At 44.4% G+C, this 23,317-nt stretch overlaps 1 protein-coding gene across 1 annotated transcript in view; it reads right to left on the minus strand.

The window, feature by feature from the left end:
- Positions 1-2,208: 2,208 nt before the first annotated feature.
- The window catches only part of COX6C (cytochrome c oxidase subunit 6C), a 43,628-nt gene continuing 22,519 nt past the window's right edge, over positions 2,209-23,317 (minus strand). Inside the window, exons 3-4 of the mRNA XM_069621431.1 lie at positions 14,813-14,949; positions 2,209-2,307 (exon numbers count right to left, since the gene is read on the minus strand). Of these exons, the coding sequence (XP_069477532.1) occupies positions 14,824-14,949 (126 nt within the window). The 3' untranslated portion in view covers positions 2,209-2,307; positions 14,813-14,823. The remainder of the gene's footprint in view (positions 2,308-14,812; positions 14,950-23,317) is intronic.

Raw genomic sequence — 23,317 nt, forward strand, 5'->3', positions numbered from 1 at the left:
CCAAGAGGACATCCCAACGGGTGCCACCATTAATGGGAGAAGAGGAGAAAGGAGAGAGCACAGAGACCATATGAAGGGTCCATAGGTCGGGAGAAGGCACGAAAAAGAGGATGTCTGAGAGTTTCCTTGGAGGAGGCACTAGTGTAGGTGTCAGCGATAGGGAGGCCTGGGTTGGAGACCAGGATGTCCTTTTTAATCTTTTTCCTACCAGATTTAGTGAGGAGAGCAGGATAGTCAATGGAGAAGCAGTTAGAAAAGATTGGTGAGATAGAGAGCACCGTAGAATAAGAGGGAGTGGGTGGGGGGAAGACAGGACAAGCGCAAGCAGACAGGAAGAGAGCGGCAGGCGTTAGTTTACCACAAATTCAGAACATAGTAAGTGTATCAGGTACACAGTGGAGAGGCCACTTAAGTTTGAAAATCCTTTGTCTGGGGGCCTGCAGTCACCGGCTCTGCCTGATGGAAGAAACCACCTCTTCCCATAACTTACCAGACAATCACCCAGACCACCTTTCAGCTCACCAACCACAGCCCCACAGATGTGCCCAACCTTCTGATCCAACTGGTTTCACCACCTGCACAGACCTCATCGTACCAAACTACAGCTCCAGTCAAGTCACCCCACAGCATAGAGCCAAACTGTTGCTCTTACTGTTATCCACTGCCAACTCTACCATAACCGGTAAGATAGCTGAGTGGGTTGAGCGATCGCTGCTGCGATCTGAGCGCCATCTGCAGGTCACAGGTTCAAATCCCAACAAGGCCAACTCAGCCTTTCATCCTTCTGAGGTCGATAAATGAGTACCAATTTCAGTTGGGTGATATTGTATGTAAATATGTAATCTGTAAAGGGCTTTGGATTAAGGCGCTATATAAATAACACATCATTATAAGGCCCAATACCCCCCTCCCCCATCTTTTACTCAGCCCTTCACATGTAATTCCCAATGACTTATTTCCTTGCCTCTTAGCCATACGCACTACTCCAGTTCCTCACCTTTGTCATTTCCTATACAGTCATCACCAGCCAAAACGTATCCCTATACGAGTTTCCACCCCTTCACAGGTTGCCACTTCACTCACTCCATAAATCCCCAACACCAACTGCAGCACTAACACTATGTAATCTCCTATCTCAATCCCTTTCATTTTAGCGGCCACAACACTTTTCTTGACCAGCCCAGAGACCTATAAACCTCAGACCACAGATAAACAGACTTCATAAAAGTCAGAGAATACCCAAACCAACTGTGACCTATTGAACCCACTTACTGAACACAAATAAACTACACCATGTAATTGCTGAGGGTCCAAAGCCAGATGACCCCTATGCTACTGAAACCAATCCTAGATAACCCACAGATGACCAAACTTGTACTAATAAGAACTAGGCCACGCAGGCCAACTACCAGAACACATTTATTCCAAAGGAGGAATGACATCAGGTCAATCCAAACGCTAAAGGAACGAGTCTCGTCAAGCCCTGCACATATCTCTTGTGGGCCAAAGAGCATGAAGGCACACTTTTTTCCACAAATGCTGTTAACCCAAAAACATGGATGCCACAGATCATGGGCTTCCATGCTCAACGGGCTATGCAACCAATCAGCCAACATTATGCACCATTCACTCAGGCTCTGTTGACTCAGAAATGTGTGAACAGCATAAAATAGAAGATATAATGGTGTGCAGCCAAAACTAAGTGTCCCAAGAGAATGCACACAATTGGTCTAAGAATGAAATTTCGAAAAAACTTTCCAGATGGTCCAACACACTTAAAAATCTAACTCCACATGGAATGTACTTTTTTGGAAACCCCAATGATGCTGCGCAAAAACAAAAAGGGGATATGCATGTTGACTCAAAGCAGTCATATTACAGCCTTAAAAAAATAATAATACATGGTTATTTCAGTGATCCTCAACTTTGGGATGAAGGGGGTTACCTTTTAAAGAACAAAAGGACACTTTAATGGAAGAAACCATCAGCAAGGACAATTACAGATCCATATTCTTTGAACTTAGACTCGGCTAGTGCTTTTCCAAGTGAAGCAGTGGCGATTGCTAGAGAAGGGTAAAGCATGCTAACATCTACCAAAGTAATGTAGCCCATGACGAGTAGTTGTTCAAAGAACAGTTTGAGCAGAGCCACTTTTTCTCCCTCGATTACCCAGAACAGGTACATTTCCATCAAAAACGACAAGGTTCATTAAACAAGCATGTCATTTAATCAAGTTACAGTATATCCAGCACTGAAATTTACAATTCAGAGTGTTGGTTTTCAATCATCTTCAGACAGATCATCAACCTGCAAAATAAAACAGATCAAAATTCTTAATGATTTACCTCTACACTGAATATCAACTCTTTATAACAGTTTCATGCAAATGCAGTTGTTCCCAAAACATTACATTATTTTAACAGAAGCCAAGAGCATATATGCACTTAAACGTTGTGGAAAGTGTGCTTTGGGAGAGGGTTTTGCAAGAGTGAAAAGGGGTTTCTAAAAAGACCAAAATAATTATTTAACTAGACAAAGTTTGTACATTTACAATTGAGAATATTGTGTCCGGTTTACAAGGTTTACAAATTCGAATCATGTTAAATATTTTCACCTAAAGTCACTTCTTACTGCACTATACTCGATCCTATGTGCAATCAACAGTTTTGCACATCTCAACTTTCTAATGTGGCAAAGCACCAATTTCAGCCCATTTACAAAAGGCATGAATTTGGATGGAGTACCTACAAAACTTTCGACACCAGATCTCTGGTCCTTCAAATTCCATAGAACTAAAAGATACACTACTACTTTTGGAAAGGTCTCTCCATAAAGGGATGTTTAGAGAGACATGTTATTTCAGACTGAAACTTTACAAACAATTTAAAAATGGTCCAAGCGATTTATTTAATTTATAACGTCCAGGCTAAGATTTTTGGGACTGTCAGTTTGTGTACATCATTGCAGCTTACCATACCTAGATGTGTGTGATGGTAATGCTGAAAAACAGATTACGGAGTACCACTTATTCCACCTGTGAGTCTGAACGCCCCCCCTCCCGTTTGTGCGTCTATATACAGTAGCACACTGCTAAAAAGCATGTACTTGACGCTATTTGCACAGCAGCGACGTGGAGTTACGTGGGACATTGCTAAAGGCTAGTGTTGCTCCTGCTCCCCTTGTAGTGTGCCCTAGGTTTAAAATGGTAGGTTGTGCCATCGCATAACGTTATCAACGTACTTGGCAATCCACAAATCGTTTGCAGGTCTTTCATGCGAATTTAGACCTAATCCCTATTGATCATGACCAAGCGTGTGCGGTAATGGAAAAAGTTGCTCTGATTGATGTGGAACTGAGATGAATTTGGGTGTCATGTAAAGAAAGAAAAAGGTTGGTATACTGAAAGCTTTTATTGCGCAACCCTTCCAATGTATGTGGTGGCTATTAGAAAAGCAACCTTAAAACAAGGTTTTAAAAGAGCTTTTATATTTTGTTTGAAAAAGGTGGTAACAAAGTTGTATAACATTAGGATCCCACCCTAAGGTTAGATTTGCCATGGGTGGGTCTGTTTGATACCCACAATGAAGGCATGCGCTACTGGGATTCCCCCCACCCCAGTCTCCATGAGTGTTTATGTTGGGATGTTGTGTAAGCAGCCAGTGCCACAAGGTGTAAGCCTTGACTGCATTATAATCTAGTCCAACTATGTAAACCTCAGATGTGTAATATTTGCCGAAAGAGGTGTAGACCCTTTAGACTGCTCAAAGTAGCATGCACATGTGTTTGGTTTGCCTCTTAATGGCCAAGCACCTTTCTAGAAATATGTCCCAACTATGATCTCTGGAGCCAGCCTGTCAAGTTCAGGGGCTGTGGGTTAAATTAAAAATGTGGTGTCTGTTGTGATAACAAGATCCCACTGTGGGAGTAGCTTGAGTGGAGGGTACACTGCCAGTTGTAGAAAGTGAGGCGAACATATTTGTCTCACCCAAATGGGAAGGATGAGGGTCATGCTTTCCTGTAGCACCCTGCATAACACTGGTGTCATGAAAAGGCATCTTCTAAAGTTCCTGGCTCTTATTGTGTAGTTACTTGTCACAAATAAGTCTATGTAGTGTCCCCTAGGTGATCTGTTGCAAGTGGCTTGTTTAGCTCCCACTCATGTTCCTGCTGAGACAGTCCGCTTAATAAATTTAAAAAAAAACGAACATGTTGCGCTTGTAGTCAAATGTCTGTATGTACCACATTGCCAAATTGTGCCATTTGCAATCGTTGTAGGGAGCAGGTACACCCTCGTTTGTTCAGATAGAAAGCTGTAGTGCAGTCTGCTCCGACAAGTAAACTTTGTCATAGATCAGTTTTGTAGGTTCACAAAGCTAGCTGTACGGTCTTCAGCTCCAATACGTGGATGTGGATTTTGACTTTCTGGACAGTTCATGTGCCTTGTACAGTTGGGCAAGCAGGGATGCAAGCGTGCTTCCCCTTCCGGGCATGGAAGAGTCTGTGGTACAAATGGGGACTCCTGCCGATATGTTAGTGTAGCATTAGAGCTATGACACTTACCACCACTAGACATTCCCAATCCTCAGAACGCTGACTAAGCTTGTGTGAATTGGCCATACCCCACCCTCCTCTCAGGAAGCTTGTAAATAGATTCAAGAACTAAGTATTCGGCAGAGAGAGTGATGTCCAATTCATGTATTCCTGTATGGAGTGTGAAAACTAATTCAGAAGCCAATATGAAGCACCAGCAACTTCCGGTTTCCCTGGTGCGACGAGTTTGGCAGTGGGATGGCAAGGCAGACCGGATCCACACCAGGAGTTGAGAACAAGGGGCTAGAGGATTTCCTTGGAGCCTGCGCATGTCATTTGGTATTTGTTTCATTTGTATTCTCAGCAGTTTAATTGGGGAGTTCTTATGGTCTTCCGATTTGCATTTGAAAACTGGGGAGATTGTTTAAACTCTTGCAGGCAGTTTATTTTGCAAGCCAGTTCTTGCTTGGTAACACTTGATATAGGCTATTTTTATTGTTCACGAGAACCCCCCCTTCAAAACAGACTCCTTTAGGAGACCCTTGTGAAAACTGGCAACGCTCAAATCTGATGTGGTGCTGTGTGCAGCAGGATTACATCAATCTAGAACCACAGGTGGACGTGGAACTCTTTGCCTCTACATATTCAAAATAGAAGTTCATGAACATCCTCAGACTGAGGCACACAGACAATTGCCTTCTCCATCAAACGATGCTGCATACATGGTTGGTGGGGGTGGGCGCCAGGAGCAGGAGGGCCGGCAAGCATTACAAATGTGCCAAAAAGTAATGGAACAGTGATTCCAGCAGGGGCCAGGGTATGCAGGAGTGAGCAAGTTGCATTTCTTGTGCCAGTGTATGGGCCAGATTCACAGGCAAGAGGGTGGAACAGGCAAAAATTAGGTCCCCATTGTTTTTCATTAATTTCTCTCAGTTGCAACATTTGTATACAGGCTTCGTGAAATCAATGGCCTTTACTCGCTGATCTGAACCCATACTTCACACTTGCCTAAACATCATCTGCTTCAACTGGAGCCTGCCACTAGATCTGTGCTGTTATGAATAGAATTTGGTTATCACAACTGGACTCCCAAGACTGAAAGTCTTCCATCTCCTCTGACGAGTCCTAGGGATGAATAGTTTGTACTCCAGAAGTATCGCACAGGAGTGAGATTATTGTAATCCAATTGCCTATAACAGTTGTCCAGTGGCAAGAAGCAGCAAATGCCATGAAGCCACCTGAAAATAAAATCCCATGCAAAGAAAAGTAAAATAATAATAATGTTACCCTGCTACCACTTACTTTGACCTCAGGACTGAAGATAAGCCATGGTACTAAGCCATTGTAACATTCTTTAAAAGAAACCTTCTCTCCACTTCTAGCAGTATGAGGTGGTATTGGCAAGTGATTTCTTGAGGTCACTAGTCTATGCTGGTGGCAAACGCTACACAGTACCCACTTCACTCCCACTTGGTGTTCACCGACCGCATAGAGAGTCTTCCAGATATGCGGTGAGAGTGTGAAAGGTGACATCCCCATTTTGTGGGCATCCCTCTGAAGGAGCACCCCTGCCTCGTCTCTAACTTTTGCTTTTAGGGTTGCTGCTTAGGTGCTCTGTAAAGGGCTGATGTATGCAGTGTGGTTGGGTTAGACACCAGAAAGTCATTGGTTTTGGCAGCAAACCCCTTCTGCTGCTTAAGCATCTTGTGGAAAGAGTCAGTCTGATAGAGCCCAGCAACTTTAGATTTGCGTTTTTATCTACAGCCTCATCCACAGGTCTTCTAAGAGTGCCACCAATTTGCTTGTAAAGTGGGTTGGCTTTCTGGTCTAAACCCTGCGATTGAGTCATGCATACCATTTAATTACTGCAGCTCTCGCTGCCAGTCATCCAGCTCTTTAGGCAATCTGGACTGTTTTGTTAATTTGTAGTATTTGCTACATATGTTCCCTCTTATGTAGATTAGCCTATAATGCTTCTGGCCTCTCCTCTACACAATTATTAATTTCGTCCCATTGGGGCCAGTTTCACTTTGGCATGTGTGGTGTAGTGTTGGCAATGCATATACATTATGCCACTGAAGAGGCCAACTTCTTGCCCAACAAGTACATTAGTTTACCTTACGGGGAGGGGAGAATCCTGCAGTGGAAGTGTGATTTATGCACCTCCTTCTGTAATTAAGAATAGAGAGTCAGGAGGAAGAAGGTGGAGGTGGTGGTTCTCTTGAGAATCCAGGTATTCCTCGAAGTCCTTCTAGTACCCCATGTCTGTAGAAGATTCTTATCCACCTTTGTGTCATTCTCTGCTGGATGTGAATTTTAACCCGGGGTGTGGTCAGGCTGTCCCTAACCTGTTTGTAGACAGCTTCTCTCCCCAAACCCCTTTCCTTCCATTCAAGATATTCATCTTCTTGATGCCATGAACCGGGCCTCTGCATTGTTCGGAGTCTCGCCTCAGGGAATGCATTTGAAAATGTGTTTTGATCTTAGTTAAGATTGTCGACAGTGCTGACCTCAAAGCGCAAAAGGCTTACTCTTGCTGGTTCATAGAGTGCCTTGAGCCAGTCTATGCCTTGTGCTAAAGTCATACCAGTGGACAATGCACTCTTTTAGGGGCAGATTCTTTTCCCCTGCACATACCTCCAGGCCCATGTTGTCCTCGGAGTACAAGGTCTGGTCCCATGTTTGTGTTTGTAATAGTCAAGATGGCAGCTTGGCACAAAGTAGCTGAAGCAGTCTTCGTCAGTGTGGGGGTTTCACTTCGATGGCTACTTCAGTGTAGCCTTTTCTTTACGGGCAGATTCAGTTTAACTTCACCTGGATGGCAGCGACGGTTTTGGGTTTTTCTTTCACAATTTGCAGGCTTCATGGCGACCCAATTGGGTTGCTTAGTGGAGTAAAGGTCGTTATTTTGCAGCCTTTAATTATTCAAACACTTCAGTGCCCCTGTTGGCTCAGACTAGTTTTGTTTGAAGTCATGCTACTGCCCCTGTACCTCGACCCCAACTGCATGTAGCTTGGCACTACTTCTGTCTATACAGTATAGGCTGCCCAACTTGTGTCTTTTTTCCATGTTATGGGTTTAAACCTTCCCAAGGCCATACACTCCGTGCTCTTGGGAACAGACTGTCCAAATTAGTATTGCATTTCATGGGTTGAAATAAGAATTTGTGGAGGTGGAGCTAAAAGCAGCTCTTGGGCATCAGTAAGTAGGCGCAAACTGTGGGGAGCTAGTGCATAGCGGGTTGGAAAATCATGCCAAAGCCTCCACTAACAAAAATGTCGAAACTAAAAAATAAATAAAAAGCAAGCGCGCCAGGACACGACGGGATCTCTAACATAGATCTGAACAATAATCCAGAAGACCGGGCACACTTTATTGCCGAGATAATAAACACCTGTGTGACGTCACATTCAATCCCCAGACTCATGGAAAACAGCAAATGTGTTCTCAATCTACAAAAAGAGCAACAAGAGGGGGGTTGGTGGGGAATTATCATCCAATAGCCCTGCTGGACATTCTCAGTAAACTCTTTGGGTCCTTACTACAAGCGTATGGACCCTTTTCAATCTGGGTTTTAAAGAACTTGGGAACCTCAGCCAACATGCTTTTAAGCACATAAAAGGTAAAATAATGGAGGGGAGCCTGAGCGCGTTTCGGGTTGACCTAACCCAGGCATTTGACCGGGTAAACCGAGGAAAACCATGGTCGAAGCTGACTAATTGGACCTGTCCTGCTACAATACTGGAACCCATTAGAGATGTACACCGGAACATCAATGCGAGTAGGACTTAATAGTGCAGAACTCCTTTCTGACGAAATACTGCCAGGGGGGGGTCAAACAAGGATGCCCCCCTCACCTCAGCTTTGTATAATGCATATATTGGCGACTTTATGGTCAAAGAAAAACCTTAAGATCTTTTCCGCCAACGATGGGAGGCGAGAAAGTCAGCCTCATACTATATGCAGACATTTTATTTGAGACCGCAGTGGGGGGTCTGCAGCGCAAACTTGATGGCTTGCTTGTTTATCTGAAGGAGAACGACTTAACACAAGCAAAACAAAAATCATGGTCATCGAGAGAACTTCAAAACGAAATGACAAATGTCAATGACATATTGCATGAGCCCAACTAGAGAAAGTTAAGAGCTTCAAATACCAACACTAAACGGCAGTCCTCAGGAACAGCAATGCAGGAAATGCTCTGTGCCAAAATCAAGAGCCTAAACGTACAAACTAAGGTAATGGACTAAAAATGTGGCCGCTTTTCTCTGCAACTGGCGATCAACTTCTATAAAGCCAAAGTAATTCCATCAATCTCCTATGAAGCAGAAGCAATGCCCGCCATTCCTGGAGCGATCTGGATAAAACTGGAGGGATACTTCTGGCAGAAAGTGCTAAACATACCATCCGCACTCCAATGGTTTCCATCAGGAGAGAATTGAGCTTGGTGTCCCGCAAAGCAACGGTGGACCTAAACGGTCTGATGCTGTTTAGAAAGATTTGCACTCCACGACAAAAAAAAAAAAAAAAAAAAATCTACGAGATCATTCATGCGGAATTGGTAAGCGGCAAAAAGTTTTCCCAATGGGTGGGAAAGAACCTAGCACTATTGCAAGAGATCAGAAACACTGAGTAGAAATTTGAAAATAATCCAACAAAAACAAAAAACTAAAAGTATACACGAACGAATACACAAAGTGAACATCACATTGGAATACTTGGCAAAATTTCCAAACAAGAAGCTTCACACGTTCCTGCGAACAAGCCTAAACTTACTGAACACCAATGAGACCGAGGCAGTGAGAGGCAGGTCAAGGCATAACAATTGCCGCCATTGTGACAGCAAGGACCAAGTCGAAACCTTAAGACACCTAATTCGTTCATGCCCGGGAACATCCATAAAGAGTCTCACCCACATGGGACATCTGTTTAAGGACTCTCAGAATTTGACGAGGAGTCGTGGTGGTTTGGCTTAATGACTGGCAATAGCACAAAGGTAGTGATCGCCATGCACAATTCTTTTCAGAATATTGGCTTGCAGTTGGTTGGACATTAAATTCTGACAACAGAATAGGGCTGACAAGCCATTGAAAAGACTATCTGATCAAGATTCGAAGAATGAAATCACTTGGAGACACAAAGGTTTTGTCATGTTCATCTTGCAAAAATTGAAATAACAATTGAGTAAGTAAATAAAAAAAAATTAATGTCCATTATAGTTTAAATGTAGTCTAGATGTGTTCTAGTGCTCATAAGAAATTTCCCAACAGCAAGATTTAAAAATCAATCACATGGACATATTATAGGACCAGTTGACCTGGGGAGTCAAACTCAAAAGTAGATCCTGGGAGCTGTTGGCATCATGCTAACCGGGCTCTACTAGCAGGAGCTAAACAGCTCCCAGCACTTGCAAATATGTTCAAGGCACAAGAAAGTATGCTCCAGAATTGTTAAGGAGATGGAGGTTCTGAGTGAAGGGATGGTAGGAGTGGAATGAAATTAAGTGGAGCTTAAAAGGGAAATTGTGCTCATTGTCTTAAAGATGGGCAATAATCAAAAACATACTAAACATCTTTTTAAAGAAAGTTCTGATGTAAAGTTTGAGCAAATAATGTTTAAACCCCTTTAATTTCCAGCAGGAGGCATCCATTTTGTGAAATGGATAAGCCTCCTGCGCTTGTGTTAATCTCTACCCTCGCGGCACTAATGAAGCAAAAGCCACATTACAGCAGCTTTTGCTTCTTTATTGCCAGAGAGCAGAGAATGCAGGCAGGAAAGCTGCTGCCAGTAAGTGCTTTTATGAATAAAATGTATTTATGATTGCTGTGGTTAGAAAACCATGGAACTCATTTACAACAACGTATTTATAATTGCAGTGGATTTCAGTCCCCCCCCCCGTACCGGAGGGGCCTGCAAAAAAAAAAGAAAACTACAGCATTTATAAATACTTCAATGTTGTATTTATAAATGCTGGTACTTTCGATTTGAGTCTCCTGGGCTCCCCCCGGTTCGGGGAGCCCAGGAGACTCAAAGCGAAAGCCGCTGCAGTCATAAATACAACATGGTTGTATTTAACGGCCCTGGTTTAAATAGAAAAAGACAAAAAGCACTTACCGCAGCAGCCTTCCTTCCTGCCTGCAATCTCTACTCTCTAACAATGTAGCAAAAGCTGCAGTGATAAAAAGCTACCAGCAGATGGCTTTTGTTTCATTAGTGCCGCGTGGGCAGAGCTTAAGCACAGGAGGCTCATCCATTCACAAAATGGATGTCTCCTAGTGCTTGAAATTAAAGGGGTTTAAACATTATTTGTTCAAAATTTAACATAGGCACCTACTTTAGAAAGATTGATTATTGCCCATCTTTTAAGACAACATTTTTGAGCGCCCTTTCACTTTAAGAGATGGGGAGAGAGTATGATATGGCATGCCCAACAGGCTTGTACACAAGTGTTTAAGTGCCACAAGGGAGGGAAGACATGACAAACAATCCTACTAGGACTTGTGTCATTCGGATCATGCAAGTGCGACAATAGAAATGCAAGGGGAAGGAGGGATGGGGGGGGGATGCAAGGGAAATGGGAGGACAGAGGAAGTGCGATCAGGGCAGCATGGCTCCAAGTAAGTGCAGCCGGGACACGTGGCTCTGGGTAGTGCGAGGAGGGAGGGGGCTGTAGGGGTTACAGTTACAACCCCTAAGTGGGCAGGAGGTAGAGTATGTGATACTTTATTCATATTGTGCTCGTACACAGGTGTTTCAGAGCTCGACCAGGCTAAGGGAGGGGAACAGGGGAGAAGCAAAAACAACGATCTTACTAAGCCCACTGACATTGAGAACGTGCAACTGCATGGGGAAGGGAAAAGGGGGGCTGAGGGGGAGTGCAGAGCATTGGAGAGAAAAAATAATAGTAAGTAAATCAATAATTAAATAGAGTGTTAACAGTGGTAGTGCAGTCTGTAAGAGGCAAAGGTGCTAGGTTAGTCAGAGAGGGTGTAAGTGCAGAGAAGAGTGGGTGGGGAACTGTATGGGTACAGATACATGCCCCAGTGCCAGGGGTGGCCTGGAGGCAGTGCAGGGTGAGCAGGTACCTGGGCCCAAAGGGCAGAGGGTGGCCAGGTGCAGAGTGCCGAGGGAACAGGCAGATCAGCACAGGAGAAGCCGGGCAAAGGCAGAAACTAAGAGGAAGGTCTGGAGGAGCTTCCGGAACCGTAGATGGTTCTCCCAAGTTTCAAGGTGGCAGGGAGGCAGTTCCAAAGGGAGGCCCCAGCCGAAGACAGATCTACCTGCAGCTCGTTTCTTTGAAAAACGACTGACCCCCGAGGGAGTTCGAGGAGTGCAAAGAAAGACTGGTCATGGAGGAGCCTGGTACCCAGTGAGACTAAGGGAACCAAGCAAATCAGTCAGCGGAGCTGACAGTAAGAAGCGAGAGGGCAGAAAAAAGTATTGCCTTGAGCTTCTGCCGGAACTTCAGGTGGTCCGGCTCAAGTCTGAGAGGGGCATGGTGGCCATTCCAGAAGGAGGCACCTGCAGAGATGAACTAGAGAGATGAACAACCCACTCGCTGCCTGGAGAAGCATCTGACCCTCAGAGTTGGAGGTAGCTGAGCTAAGGGCTCTAGAAAAAAGGTGTGTGTTGAGTGCAGGGTCCAGCCCAAGAAAGCCTTGTGGACTATGCAGAGGGTCTTAACTTGATCCTTGCAGCCACTGGGAGCCAGTGGAGATTCAGGGCTGGAGAGATACAGTTCCTGGGCTTGAGGCCAAGGGTTAGCCTTGCAGTGCTGTTGTGGATTAGTTGCAGGGGGGAATAGGGGAGGGTGTGAAGAGTGAGGTAGGCAGATTGACAACGAGGCTGTTGCAGTAGTCCAGCCTGGAGAGAACCAGGGCTTGGGAGACGGGGGGGGGTAACGGGAATCAAAGATGAAATACCCGATAGGGTCTGTGCCCCTTTGTATGTCAGGTTATCAGCATTTGCAACACACCGTCACCCAAGGGCATCATGGCACGAGGACAGTGCACGGAACACCGAGTAGCAGCAGTCTAAAAGCAGTTTTCAGAAGACAAATTGGAGAGGATTCTCAACAAGCCTCAGGGTAACAGGTAGCTTATTTCATAAGTAGGCAGCGGCAACAGAGAAGACCCGCTCACCAATCCTCAAAAAGTGGAACTACGCTCTAGAAATGCTCGGTTAGTGACCATTCCGAAGAGCACAGGCCAGGACATAAGGGTAGAAATGTTACACGAAGGTTGTCAGCTCCTTGTCCCTAGAAGGCTCCGTGTACCAGGCAGAGGGATTTTAAGTCAATCCTCTTGATAACAGAGAGCCATGGTAGGTAGTGGAGTACTGGACTAATATGGGCACAGTGGGGGATGTGGGAGGTGGATGTGGCCACCCTAGCAGCAAGGTTCTGGAAAAGCGGCAACCAGCGAAGCAGCCCCACAGGTTGTGCCAGAAACAAGGCATTACAATACAACCAAGTACAGCAGAAGCAGACGGGCAGGGAGAAAAGGCAGAATCCCTCGAAGTACCGGAGAGGAAGTGGTCAGTTTTACATAGAGCACCAACTTGATCACACAGACAGTGAGGCAGGCAGAAAGATTTCTCATCAAGACACTGGAGCAGGCACAACACCCAAAGCAGTGGACCATAGGGGACCCTACCGCCAGGTCCTCAGTCTTGTCCCTGTTGAGCTTTAGCCAATTTCTGCCCATCCACTCCCCCTCAGCTGCCAGGCAATCACGCAACCATCCAGACACCTCAGATTGGTCAAGATCTAAGCGGACCAGGATCCGTGTTGTTGGCATAGGAATAGCACCGGAAGCTGTGGGAGTGGACGAGACTCAGTGGCTGAACATAGAGGTTAAACAACAATATCGGGGACAAGGCAGCTCCCTGAGCAATACCACAGAAAAGTGCACAAGAGGAACTACATGGCAGAAGCAAAAGAGATCGAGACCCATCTGTAAGAAAAGAGGACAACCAGGTTAGGACAAGGCAAGAGAGGCCGGCGGACTTCATAAGGGTTAAAACGGTGGAGTGGTAGACCATATCAAAAGCTGCTGAAAGATCTAACAATATCAGAGCTCCCACTCCAGCCCCGGTCAACCAACATGGTGAGATAGTCAACCACAGATACCAGGACACCCTCGGTCCCCCAACCGGGTCGGAAACCAGACTGGAAAGGGTCAAAGAAATTAGAAGAGGAGAGACTAGTGATTCTAATCGTTTAATGAGAAACAGGAGGAGGGAACTGTGACGATAGTTAGCCAGAGTGGTGGCATCCAGTGAGGGTTTTTTGAAAAGAGGGATGACAGTGGCCTGCAAGTACTTTTCAAATAGAGCCCTATTGACGTGAGAGGTTGACTGCTGTTGTAAGCAAAGGAATAATGTCCAGCAGAATATCCTTAAGTACGTAAGGGGAATTGGATCGGCAAGGAGAGGCTGATTTTCAATTGGCTAACTGCCCTGGAAACTTCTTCCGAAAGAAAAAAGAAGTACAGGAAAAGGCAACCATACATGGGAGCTAGCGAGGTAATCACTACACTAGATCCCATGTTGGGGGCAGTCGTTCTAATAAGACTGAAGATAGACAAAAACTCAAGGGTCACAAAGGCTTGGAGTAGGAAAGCTAGGTATGAAGTGTGTTGAAGAAAAAGATTTAACGACCATGAGCATGTTTTTAGACTGACTGGGTGCTGATTCAACCTCATCCGTAAACAGACCTGTTTGGCAGTCCAGATCGCTGAGTGTTGACCCATGATCGCTGAGTGTTGACCCGTGATGTGCTGAAACACCACCTTCTCGTGAGCTCCTCGAGCATAGGCCAAGCACCAATTATGCTCAGACTGCCCGAGCTTCCGCTCCTCAGAGAACCATGGGGCAGACGGGAGTTTCCTCAGCTGGATAGCCTTTAGAGGGGCTACCAGATCTACAGCCTCACAGAAGATAGCACAGACTACACCTAGATCAAGAGTGGGTGTATTAGGACAGGCGTCCTTGATAAATGAAACTATATGGGCCAATTATGCATTTCGCCAGTTGCGTTTCGTAACAATGGTGGGCTACATTAATGCCACAAAGTCTATGGTGTATCCTACCCCCTCCATACCTGCTGTATATCCGTTACCTCTGAAAAGTGCTCGTTATGCATTTGTACTGTAGTACAACTCTGTAAGCGTTCTATTATGTATCTGTATTGTATACCTTTGTAAAGCGCTCTGTTGCTTTTCGAAGCTAGGTCTGCACTCAAACACCATTATAAAGTAATGTAAAACGTGGTTTCATTACCTGTTGATAACCTATTTTCCCTTTGGTTGCGCGCTTTGAAACACACCAGCTTCTCGCATGAGCTCGAACTCCTTCATGGCATCATAGTTTTTGTAAAAGTTGGCATAAGCCTGCTTCCTGGGTTCTGCTACACAAAACTAAAGAGGAAAAAAAATAAACACATGGTTTACACTTCATAAAGTTGGTCAACTAAGTGAAGAGCAGTTTGCCACAGAAAAGGTACTGCCAAGGAACATATTTACACCGTTAAATTCCAAAACAAATCTAGTAATATGTCACCTGGAAGGGATACTGCAACTTTTTTTACATTTGAAAAAATGTGAAACTCATACTGAGACCTTCGGGTACACCAAATCTACAGATTTAATTAAGGTTTCAAAAGTGCAGACAGTTCTAACCCCAGTTTGGCAATTATGGAAACAGGTAAAACGTTTCCAACTTTTACATACAGCAAGCCATGCTCCCGTTCTCATATTTATCAGCACTATGCAGAACGTATAAGGTTCCAGATTTTATAATGACAAAGTTCAAAGATGCTCACAATCTCACTGGAATTAATTGAATTCAGACCTATAATTGTGTTTGAATCGCAATTTCCCCAATGATGCAACATCCACAGACATGACCAAGGTAGTCAAGGGAACGTGTCCTTTCATAAAGCTGTATAACATATTGCATGGAGCACACAGGCCAAAAAAAAAAACCAACAAAAAAACCAAAGACCAGCGATGTTGTCATACTCAACGTGACAATAATGCGTACATGTGCGTTTCATACACAACGTGCCACGCATTAAGTCAAGCAATAGCAAACATTCACCAACACCCTGCCCAGGTAAATTAAATCATTTTAACAACAAATGACATTTAATAAAAGCTTGATAGGTCTGCACAACTAATATCAGATCCTGCAGACTTGTCCCTCAATCATAAATTCCAGTTAAGGTCAAAATAGCAAGCCAGCGTCTGCGGGTTCAGGGTCATGCCATTAAAACATAGAAGACTTGCGCCCCCCCCCCACCACCTATGCCTCAACCAACCATTAAATAAGATGTGGTGACTACTCCAGAAATCTGCCAGACAGTAATTTTGAATATTTCCTCCGGTCAAATCGCATTACTCCACTGCACTTAACGAGATGTTAACGTTGATCTAGTTATTACTATAAACCATTCAAGGTCAACATTTTCAGTCTATAAATGAAGCGATAAGCTAATTCTGTGTTTCTCTAAATAGATCAATAGTTGACAAAGAATAAAACCAAGAAACTTAAAGAACTTGTATTTGGCATCTTAGAAAACACAGTCGTACCAACTACAAAATAAGTTGATTTGATGCGAATCATGGCAGTTAGGTGTATGACGATCAGTAGAACATTAATTTCAATTAAATTATTTATTCCGATTGTGAAATCATCAAGTAATGACGTTCTTAATGTGAATTTACAGAGCCATGGTACTGAACAAATCGCCAGAATTAAATTGGCGATTACTGATTATTATACAATATGGTTACTTGCAGCAAAGAATAACCAGATAGATAATACTAATTGTTCTGAAGAGTTTGCCAGTACAATAATATTTAATAAACACGTCTTGTTGGAAATGATCAAACATTTAAGCCTAATTTGCTTCTGATCCCAATTTATATCATTTGTGTACACTAGTCTCATTTCACCATTTCCCCCTTTCCTCGCCTCCTTCTCTGCGCCCCATGAGACTTCACTTTTGTTACCAAAGGCTGTTTGTACCTTTAGTTGAGTTCTCAAATAGCTTTATGCACGAGTTTCCTCAATTATTCTAAGCACCCTCGACCCCTCCCCCCACCCCAGATATTAAGCACAACAATGGTTTAGTTATACGAGCACGTTAGGACATATTTCATATATGGTCATGTATTATTTGCAAAGTCATGTAATTGTGTGAACCACTTATGTATTTCATCACTGTATAATTTCATATGTACTTATCAAGGGAGTATCACTTTATTAAAAATAAAGTACAACACAAATTCTTCGTATGCAAAACAGTTAGTGCAGATGCAATCATGGACATGCCATGGAAGCGAAAGTGCCAATAGGTTAAATACATTATTCAGTTAAAATCCATTTGGCAATGTCCAAATCATAAATAGCAGAACTCCATTACAACTGAAATTCAAAGAAAATCCATTTTGGAGTGGTCACTAACAATTCTCAATCCACTTCTAACTTGCAATTTCTACTAGTGTGGAATTATATAGATAGAACTGTTGCAAGGCAGACAAGGGACGCTAGAAGGTGAATGAAATAACACTGTGCAGCACCCCAATTAAAACGTGTCCCTGTTCCGATTTGTGTGCCCCCGACATATCACCCAGTGTAGGCATTCAAAAGCAGACGCTACAACCCTTCTCAGCGTAAGGTTATCCTAAGAGGACGAGAAGGGCAGGCAAGGCTGCACTACTGCAGAATAACTCCCAAAGAGCCCAACCTAAAGCCAGGAGCCACACAACCGCAACCACCAGTACCATCCCCAGAATGCTCCTGGGAGGCCTCAAGAACAACCAGGCAGTCATTGTTCTTTGGGCATCACTGGAATACACCTAGGAAGTAGGAACGAGCCACAAACCTTGTCTTCAAGGTGCCAGACATCACTTGCATAAACAGGCAGATAGCCTCTTGGAACGTTGTACTTCAGGTTGAACCTCATCTTTCATGTTGAACCTCATCTCTTTCAAAGAGGCTTGTTTACCAATTCACTGCATCCTTCGATCCGGATGCAGACTGCGAGAACGGGGCCCGGAGAGAGGAGCACCTGCGGCTGGGCAGCGGGCGAGTGAGGCTGACGGCGAATTCACTGCATACAAGAGCAACACCACTCCTCTTAAGGGCAAATATGGTACAGTTCGCAGAGCTCTGTGTACCTCTTATTTTAAGTCTCCTAGGACTTACTCTGCACACAGCCAAACCCAGGTTCAGGCACCTCAGTCAGCAGGTTCTGATGAGCTTCACAGAATATTTGGTCCAGTAATTTTGACATTGCAATCCCTGATGCTCCTGTACCCTCTTCATACTGCAGCTATTAGAAAGTCACTAGACTAGTCATCTCTGCATGCAAATAGTATTCGAAGTTCAGGTGGCTGTTCAATTATTAGCAATGTAATGCACCATAATGTCCATTTAGGCTAGGGTCTGCCGAAGGGCCATTCACCCTACAGCAATCCCAGCCCAGAACAATTTAAAGATGCTTTATAAATCCTCTCGGGGTCTGAAATTAATACATGATGAACAGGAGCTAAAACCCAGCTCCCGGGTATCACCACCCAGTCAGCATGCACAAGCTACCCCCCCCCCCCTCACCGAGGAACCCTGAGCAAGTACACCATCGAGCTTCCGCACGAGATGCAAACTTTTTTACCCATTATGTTTAAGTGTGAACTAGATAGGCCCAAATACTTAATAAACATAGGGTGAATGTCACATATGCATGTTTGTAAGGCACCAGTTGGCCGTGGGAGCAAACACAGTAGCTTCTGTTAGCAGCAGGTTTCAAGCTAACCGGGTTCTAAAAGCAGGAGCTAAATAGCTCCCAGCAATTTCCAATACCCATATATGCTGCAAGTTAAATCTGTACGCTTTGTCTCCCTGACTTTCTGCACTCTGCTCACCATGGCCCAGTTTCCCTTAAAGGCCACGTACAGTCTAGCTGTCACCCTGGGCTGGGTTACAAGTTGCTTCTACACGATCAAAGCTGGATGCTTTGATACAGCTACAGTGATGTGCACAGTAAAGACAAACCAGCATAACCTGACGGTTCTAGTTATGGAAACGAAAAGTGGGGAAAATACTTGTGCGGAAGGAGGATAGCTCAGGGACAACGCGGTTGTCTTGGAAGCAAGACAACACTGCGTAACAGGTTAGAAACACAATAACACGCTTCGAAACCACTCGCTGGTATTAAGCACGTTATAAGTGAATACAAATAAAACAAAAGTATACCTACACGCACAACAGAGTGAACAGAAAAGACTAGACTTCAGTAGCAAAGGATGTTTGACACCAAACCCGGTGAGTAGAACAACTCTCTGTCCACAAACCCGGTGTGTTGGGAGTGTTCACGTCAGATTGTGCAGCCCAAAGATTTAATTCTACAGAATGAACTATATGGCATGTGGCAAAATAAGGGGATGCATCAAGGAACCTTCAGGAAACCAACCAATCAAATGGAACACTTGAAAGGCACTCACCTTGTGCAATAAATATCCTTTGGTAATTCCTGGCTCGCACATTAGTTGTAAATAACTTGCATCTGTTGTCAAAACATATCTGAAGCTGCGAGTACTCAATCCCGACTTTCGTGAGTGAAAGCATTTTTCAGTAACAAGTCGTTATTAGTATCGATTGGTGTATTATCAGTCAAATAAAAATGAATTTAAAAAAAGGGTATTTATTGTAGGACTAGCATTGTGCCTACAATTCTGGATTAAATGTGCTAATCGTATATGCTCTTCAAATCAGAAAAATAAAATTAGTAGAGCTCACAACTGGTCCCCATGGATGTCTGTTTTTAACAAATCAACTCTTCAGGAAAGGCAGCAACAACGGGCAGTGTTCTTAAAAATGTTATTCGCTCAAATTACTTGTGCTGTCAAAGTTTACAATGTGCAACATCGCCAGTATTTTTTTACATCAAGGCTTTTCAGGTGTTGGCCTAGAGTCCCTACCAGGGTTACCAAGAACGTAAAACAGACGGTTGGGTGTCACCTATAGGGCTGCTAGTGGCAGGTTCAACCGCACAAAATGTACTACATCTGGCGGATGCATTTAAAACCACCAGATGTGGCTACAAGGAGAAGCATTTGCACTTGGGCATGTATGTAAGAGCACAGTTGTGATTGATGTGCGATTTATGGTGCCAGAACAGTTAGTACATATTAGCATTTCATATTGGCAGCAGTATCAAAAATGTTATATGCATAGTGAAAGATATTCAAAATATGCATTTAAAGTGATGTACAAGATTGGTTTTGATCGGTTTAAAATTGCACTGTATAATAAATAAGGGTTCATCTTGTAAAGGCACAAAGACAATCTGAGAGCTAATATTTTAAATGAATGACTAATTGAAAAAGGAAAACAAAAAACAAAAGTCTAAATTGCCTGTAACCAGAGAAGCTCTGTATTCTGGCGAAACTCGGGTTTTGGCAAAACGTGATCTGTTCCACCAGTATAGCCCTTGGTTTGGAGCATATTATTGCACTGAAGTACTACCGAGGTTTACCTAGCGGTTTTCGGAACGAATTCAGACGCGGAACCGGTCACGTAAAAGGCCAAGCACCCCCACCTGGCGGATCAGATTCTCTGCTTACACTGGCTCGCTGCAAGTGTGCCTGCCATTTTACCAGTAGAGGTTTGAGGAAAGGTTTGAAGGGTCGCTGCTGAACGCCCTTAGGAGATGTCCAGCCTGTAACGGCCCATAAACCCTCAAACACACAGATAGTTGAATGAGAGACAATCACGCTACTCGAGACAGAGGACCTTAGCGGCGGGGATGAGGTAAACAGAGTATGGTGTATGTATTTGGAGCTGAAATATTAGTTTGAATACTACACAGTCCGAGAGCAAGGGTACAGTGTAAGAATTAAAGAGCCGGCAAAACAAGCCTTAGACTAGTAAGGAGAAGGTTAAGCCATACAGCAGAACATTTTTAAATTGGAAAAGCTATAACTTCCTTGCAAAACTACACCGATATGAAGCATATCCCAAGAGGGTTATGGATTTTAACCATCCCTATATGAAAATCCAAAGCGCTCCAAATTAATGAATGGGGGCACATGACCAACGACTGCTTATTCAGAGTACTGGCAATTCTGGTGACATATGCTAAAAGGGCTGGAGAGAAGACATTGAAAGAAAAGATAAGTCTATTCAGGGTCAGATGAGAAAATGGTAAAACAATTGAACTCTCAAATGGACATCAATGTCCAGAAATACGAGAAGGAAACGAAAGATCGAAAACAGCAACAGTTCGAAGATTATGAACCTGGAAGGATTTACACTTTTGTCAGAAGATTTGAAAGTATGCGTCAAGTGAAATACAATGTAGGTACAGGAAAAAGAAAATGCCAGTACATCTAAAGACATATCAGCTAGTGAAAATGAAAGAGCCCCCATCCACTCATATTTTCGAAGAGAGACTATTGCATCAGAATGGAAAGAACATATCAAGTAGGGGAAAGGGCAGAGAAAGACCACGAGAATGATATACATCATAAAGAACGAGAAGGACAGAGGGAACAGAATTGAAAACAACTCCCCTAAGGGTGTCAGATGTGCTCTGGAGGGCAGGGACACAAGCTGAGAAAGTGAATCACATTATACAGGTGGTTAATATGTCTCTCAGGGAATTAACGCTGGCAAAACAGGAGGTGTTCTCCAAATGGCTAACATTCTGTCCTGTTACCAAACTCTACTATCAGTAGGAACTGTTACGCTCACCTGGCTCCCACAGAGGCGCCGATCTGAACTGGACAGCTGCGGTCTCCACCAATGTGACGCGTAGGGCCGAGATGACGAACAGACTGGCCCACCTAGCTTTGTTTGCTTGGCCCATAGGAATATTCTTCTGCAAATGGAGAAAGGGAATTAACCACCCGTGGAGTTGAGTGTAAATCTCCCCCACCCCCGCTGTTCTCCCCACAGATCGCCTTTTTATGTCCCCTCTTATAGTCTCACCTGATGGTTTGAAAAGATGAGCTTTCCATCCTGCATTGAGCGCAGGGGCGCGTTGATAACCAGTTGCTTCACTGGCTCGAAGGAATTGGTGAGTTCCAGAACAATATTGACTCCGAAAAGTATGTAGTTCGTAAGAGTTCAAATGCCCGACTTTCACCCTTGTCCGATTCCTTGCAGATTGCAGCTTGACCCTAGTGAAGACTTCCTTGTGGTAACCGGTAATATTCTGGTAAGGATTTGTATTTCCAACACCGTTCGATAAATAATGTCAATATGTAACCTGTTGCTTTCTCCCTTATTCAGGCGCTGAGAGAAAGTATGAAGTCTCGAGGAATAATACCTTGGGTGGTAAAATCAGGTAAGTCTTGTGGTGAGGAGGGTTCCCCTCGATAGTCCTTTGTTACACCTTGCTGTCCTTTTGTTTCCCCTTAGGGCCTGGGGTTCGGCAAAGATGCAGTGGAAGCTGCGCCGACCCGTGAAGAGGAATAGTACCCCCCGGTGGTAAAATCAGGTACGTCTATGGGAGATAACTAATATTCCTCTGTGTATTCCCTTGGCTCACCTTGCTGTTCTTGTCTACTCCTTAGGTGCTGGAATGCAGCGGGAACATGCAGGAGGACGCGGTGGAATGTGAAGATGCTGCGAAGGCCGGCGAGTTCAGCGCGGCGCTGCAGAAGGCGCGGCGACGCGCATAAAATAACTTTCTTCCAGCTCAAAGGCACGATGGATCGGGAATTCAGGTAAGGATCAAAGGTATTGCTCTTGTTCTAACCTTTACTCCTTTCTCTAGGAGCTCCAAAATCGAGGCGGGTGTGGCAGAAGACTGGATGCAGACTTGTAGGCACAGTGAGCATTACGCTGCTGGATGCAGAATAACGCGAAGCGTATGCTGCTCTTCGGGCGTGGTTGAAATAGCCCCCATAGTCGTCCCAGGTAAGTATTCCTCCCCAGCCCCGCCCAAGTTTATTAAAAAAAAAAAAATAGTCCCTAGGTTAATTAGTCCCTTCCAAGCCTCATTTGGCTTGAAGCTCTTGCAGCACGGTCTGCATCAGGTAAGCTTGCAGCATGGTCTGCATCAGTTAAGCTCTACTCTATGAGCCTGTGCCTATGGCACCAGGACTGACACTACATAGGAGCCTGGCGCCTGCACCCAAACAGCCCCTGGCAGGGGTTTTTGGGCTTGTTCAAAATAACTTCATGCCTGCTTCTGGGGTTGCTGGACCTGGTCTGGGTCCCCGGGGTAGGCATCATGACAGGAACATGTCAATTTGTATCGCTTCATTAGGAAGATTACATTGGCAATGGCAAAATTATTATTTTTATACTATTGATGGGCAATTTAACACAGAACCAAAGGAAAGCAATAGATTGCAAAATGATCTCTCTGAATGTAGCGTGTGCCTTTCTCCAAGTAACGCAAGGGCCGCGCCCCAGTAAGCAGGAGGAGCCCTTCCTATTGCCGTGCTTTACGGTGACACACCCTGAGCACCAGTCCCATTTACATAGAGCCGAATGTGGCACTTGCGGGTACCAAAATACATCGAGGGCTGGGCCCGAGTGAAGCAGGAGTCCCTCTCGCCGCACACTCCAAGCATCTGATTGGACAAACCCCACAGTTCCATTTCCGTGGCCTTCACCCACAAAATCCCCAGATGTGGCTTTCGTGCGGGCATGGGGGGGGGAAATAAATACAACCAGGGTAGGGGGAGTTTGTGCTAAGTGGCGGCTCTTAAGGGCCTGGGGTTTTATTTTTTAGATGCTTTTTTTCGGTTTTTATTAGCTTTTGTGTTT

This window comes from Ambystoma mexicanum, chromosome 5q (assembly GCF_040938575.1).
Source record: "Ambystoma mexicanum isolate Mex_15411 chromosome 5q, UKY_AmexF1_1, whole genome shotgun sequence".
Classification (NCBI taxonomy): Eukaryota; Metazoa; Chordata; class Amphibia; order Caudata; family Ambystomatidae; genus Ambystoma; species Ambystoma mexicanum.